Here is a 4,514-nt window from a genome sequence, read left to right as displayed (position 1 = left end):
GGACCCATTAGGGACCATTGGGGACCACTGGGTGGACATTGGGTACCCATTGGGGACCCATTAGAGACACACTGGGGACATTGGGGACTCATTGGGGACCATGATTGGGGTCACTTGGAGCAGGGGGTGACGGCAGGCGTGCTGCAGGGCCTGGGCCAGGCTGAAGCCGAAGTGACGTTCCTGCTGCCGGTCCTGCACCAGGAAGGGGCCAGGGGCCAGGATGCGGCCACTGATGGCACTCTGGGAACAACGGGGACAACGTGGTGGCACCACAGGGGCCTCCATGGACACCCGGTCCCCATTGTCCCCATTGAACGCAAGGATCCCATCCCATGGACCCAAGCTCTTCCAATTGTCCTCAATGGCCACCATGTCCCCAAGATCTCCACTTTGTACCCAAGGGCTACCATGTCCCCAAGGTCTTCCCATTGTCCCCAGTGGCCACCATGACCCCAAGCTCTTCCCTTTGTCCCCAGTGGCCACCATGACCCCAAGCTCTTCCCATTGTCCCCAGTGGCCACCACGTTCCCAAGCTCTTCAATTTGTCCCCAAGGGCCACCATGTCCCCAACCTCTTCCCATTGTCCCTAATGGCCACCATGACCCCAACCTCTTCCCTTTGTCCCCATTGGCCACCATGTCCCCAAGTGTCCCCTCACCCCCATAGGACCTTATGGAGCCACTCAGGGGTGACGATGGGGACACCGCGAGCCACCGCGCACAGGAACTTGAGGGTGCGCCGGATGCGGTCGGTCACCAGGTGGGTGCAATCGAACACTGAGGTGGCCACAGACCCCCCCAAGGAGCTCAGGGCCACCTCCATGGCCTCGGAGGCCACCAGCCCGGTGAAGAGAACCTGGGGACATGATAGGGATACAATGGGGACATGATGGGGATACAATGGGGACACAACGGGGACACAATGGGGACACACTGGGGACGCGATGAGGATACAATGGGGACATGATGGGGACACAACGGGGACACAATGGGGACACATTGGGGAAACGATGGGGACACACTGGGGACATGATGGGGATACAATGGGGACATGATGGGGACACACTGGGGACACGATGAGGATACAATGGGGACATGATGGGGACACAATGGGGACACATTGGGGAAACAATGGGGATACAATGGGGACACAATGGGGACACATTGGAGACATGATGGGGATACAATGGGGACACAATGGGGACAAGATGGGGACACAATGGGGATATGATGGGGACACAATGGGGACACAATGGGGATATGATGGGGACACAATGCGGATATGATGGGGACAAAATGGGGACACAATGGGGATATGATGGGGACATGATGGGGACACGATGGGGATATGATGGGGACACAATGGGGACACGAGGGGGACACAATGGGGATACGATGGGGACACAACAGGGACACGATGGGCTGGGGGGGTGAAGGTTAGGCTCCGGGTTGGGGTTAGACTCCGGGTTAGGGTTAAGGTTAGGGTTAAGGTTAGTTTTAGGACCAGGTTTAGATGCGTTTGGGCCAGGTTTGGGTTCGGGTTTGGGTCCTGGCAGCGCAACCGGTAGCGCTTTGTGGCCGCGGCTCCCCCTCTCCTGGCCGGACCGTACCAACCGCACTGGTTTGGAGGGGGGGGCGTGTGTGGGATGGGTTTTCCCGCCTCCGTCACCGCGGACGTATGGAGGGTGGGCGGAGCTTCGCCGGTGACGTCACCGCTCGGAGGCGCCCGGGGTGAGCGCCGGGCGGGAATGGGGCGAATCGGGGGGTTCGGGTTGGGGGTGAAGGGGGCTATGGGGGACCCCCATGGCTATAGGGACACATAAGGGGCTATAGGGGCCAATGTGGGGTAATAGGAGCTCCTCCGGGGCTATAGGGACCCCTCAAGGGGATATACGGACACCCCGGGGGCAATAGGGATCTAAAAGGGGCTATAGGAACTCATGTGGGGTGATAGGGACCCCCCCGGGGCTTTAAGGACTCCTCAAGGGGCTATAATGGCCCCCGGGGGCAATAGGGATCTTCAAGGGGCTATAGGTGCCAATGTGGGGTAATAGGAACCCCTCCGGGGCTATAGGAACCCCTCAAGGGGCTATAGGGGCACACTGTGGGCAACAGGGATCTAAATGGGGCTATAGGGACCCATGTGGGGTAATAGGGACCCACCCTGGGGCTATAGGGACCCCTCAAGGTGCTATTGGGACCCCTCAAGGTGCTATTGGGGACCCTCAAGGTCAATTGGAGACCCCTCAAGGTGCCATTGGAGACCCCTCAAGGTGCCATTGTGGTCCCTCAAGGTGCTATAGGGACCTATGTGGGGTAATAGGGACCCCCCTGGGTCTATAGGGACCCCTCAAGGTGCTATTGGTGACCCTCAAGGGGTAATAGGGACCCCCAGTGGGGCTATTGGGACCCCTCAAGGTGCTGTTGGCGACCCTCAAGGGGCAATTGGGACCCCACGGGGCTCAGCAGCCCCAGTAACCGGTGCTGGGCGCTGTGCCCCCCACCCCGCAGGGCCGTGCCGGATGGGGGGCCGGGTGCAGATCTCCTTCCCGCAGCACGCGGCCGCGCTGCTCGAGTCCCTCAACCTCCTGCGCCTGGAGGGCAAGTTCTGCGACGTCCACGTCCACGTCGGCGGCCGCGTCTTCCCGGCCCATAAGAGCGTCCTGGCCGCCGCTTCCCCTTTCTTCCATGACAAGCTCCTGCTGCAGGATGGGGCCCGGCTGCTCCTGCCCCCCGCCATCGACCCCGATGCCTTCGAGGGGCTCCTGCACCTCATCTACTCCGGGCGCTTGAGCTTGTTGCTGGAGGCGCTGCCCGGGCATCTCTTGGTGGCCAGTGGGCTGCAGATGTGGCACGTGGTGGATCAGTGCTCCGAGATCCTTCGGGAGATGGAGGGGGGACGGGGGTGCCGGTGGGTGGCAGCGGCGGCGTCCTCGTCGGCATCGAGCGGTCGTGGGGGTGAAGCTTCGGCTTCGTGCGGTACCCATGGTGGAGATGGGGCTTCGGCATCATCCTGGACCAGCCGTGGTGGAGATGGGGCTTCATGCATCACCCATGGTGGAGATGGGGCTTCATGCGTCAGCCATGGTGGAGATGGGGCTTCATGTGTTGTCCGTGGTAGAGATGGGGCTTCGGCATCCTCCTGGACCACTCATGGTGGAGATGGATCTTCTCGCATCACCCGTGATGGAGATGGGGCTTCATGCATCAGCCGTGGTGGAGATGGATCTTCATGCATCACCCATGGTGGAGATGGGGCTTCAGCGTCATCCTGGACCAGCCGTGGTGGTGATGGGGCTTCGTGCATCAGCCATGGTGGAGATGGATCTTCATGCGTCACTCATGGTGATGGGGCTTCAGGATCATCCTGGACCACCCGTGGTGGTGATGGGGCTTCAGGATCATCCTGGACCACCCGTGGTGGGGATGGATCTTCACGCATCACCCGTGGTGGAGACGGGTCCTTGTCCTCATCCTGGACCACCCGTGCTGGGGATGGGCCTCCATCCTCCCCATGGCCCAAGGAGGCGGGCGAGGAGGTCCTCAAGATCTGCGTGCAGGAGGAGGAGGAGGAGGAGGAGGAAGAAGAGGAGGATGAAGATGGCGCCCATCGCGCTGCTGATGCCCTCCAGATTGTGCTGGAGGAGGAGGAGGAGGAGGAGGATGGAGCACCCAGAGACACCCACGACCCCCCTGAGGTCTTCTACATCAAGCAAGAAGCGGGAGAAGCCGCCCCCACCACCACCGAGGGCATCGCGCCTGCATCCGCGCTGAGCTGCATCCTCCCGCCGGGCTCGGGTACCGCGGGCACCGCGCTGGTGAGCACCACGGGCTCCATCTTCAACCAAGCCTCGTGGAAGCCTGTGGACCTTCACGGCAACGAGATCCTGGGCCGGGCTCCGGCTCTGCACGCGCCGGTGAAGCTGGGAGCGGCTCCGGATGGGAAGCGCTTCGGATGCTTGTGCGGGAAGCGCTTTGCCGTCAAGCCCAAGCGGGACCGGCACATCATGCTCACCTTCAGCCTCAGGCCCTTCTCCTGCGGCGCCTGCCATAAGCGCTTCAAGCTCAAGCATCACTTGACGGAGCACATGAAGACCCACGATGGAGCCGGGCGGGCCTGCGAGCGCTGCGGGACCCGCTTCCGCCTGCGGAGCGGGCTCGATAAGCACCGGCCGCTGTGCCAGGGGCCGCGCTGGGCACCGGGGTGCTGGGCTTGCGAGTGAACGGGGACCGGATTTGGTCCCTTTAAGGCTCGGGTCTTCTCGCAAATCTCGGCTTCGCCATCGCCCAATCAGAGCGCAGCGCGGCCCGCGATAGCCAATAGGGGCGCACGGGGAAGGGGTAAGCGTCGCTGTGGCAACGGGAGCGGGCGCCCCGGGTCCTTGTGCCCGCCCGCTGCTGTCCCGTCGTGTCCCCCAAGTGCCACCCCAACAAGACACGGTGATGTCACCCCACGAGCTTTAATTGGGTTGAAACGGGGCGAAAAAGGGGCAAAGCTGTAAAAAGAAAGGAAAT

At 62.0% G+C, this 4,514-nt stretch overlaps 1 protein-coding gene across 1 annotated transcript; it reads left to right on the top strand.

The window, feature by feature from the left end:
* Positions 1-1,677: 1,677 nt before the first annotated feature.
* ZBTB9 (zinc finger and BTB domain containing 9) lies at positions 1,678-4,222 on the top strand (the record flags this gene model as incomplete). The annotated part of the gene is made up of 2 exons (XM_080636296.1): positions 1,678-1,702; positions 2,511-4,222. 2 exons carry the CDS (start codon positions 1,678-1,680, stop codon positions 4,220-4,222), a joined length of 1,737 nt encoding a protein of 578 aa, XP_080492422.1.
* Positions 4,223-4,514: the final 292 nt, after the last annotated feature.

This window comes from Psittacula echo, assembly GCF_963264785.1.
Source record: "Psittacula echo genome assembly, chromosome: 31".
Taxonomy (NCBI): Eukaryota; Metazoa; Chordata; class Aves; order Psittaciformes; family Psittacidae; genus Psittacula; species Psittacula echo.
Note: the sequence above shows the minus strand (reverse complement) of the source record. Positions and strands in the feature narration are given on the sequence as shown.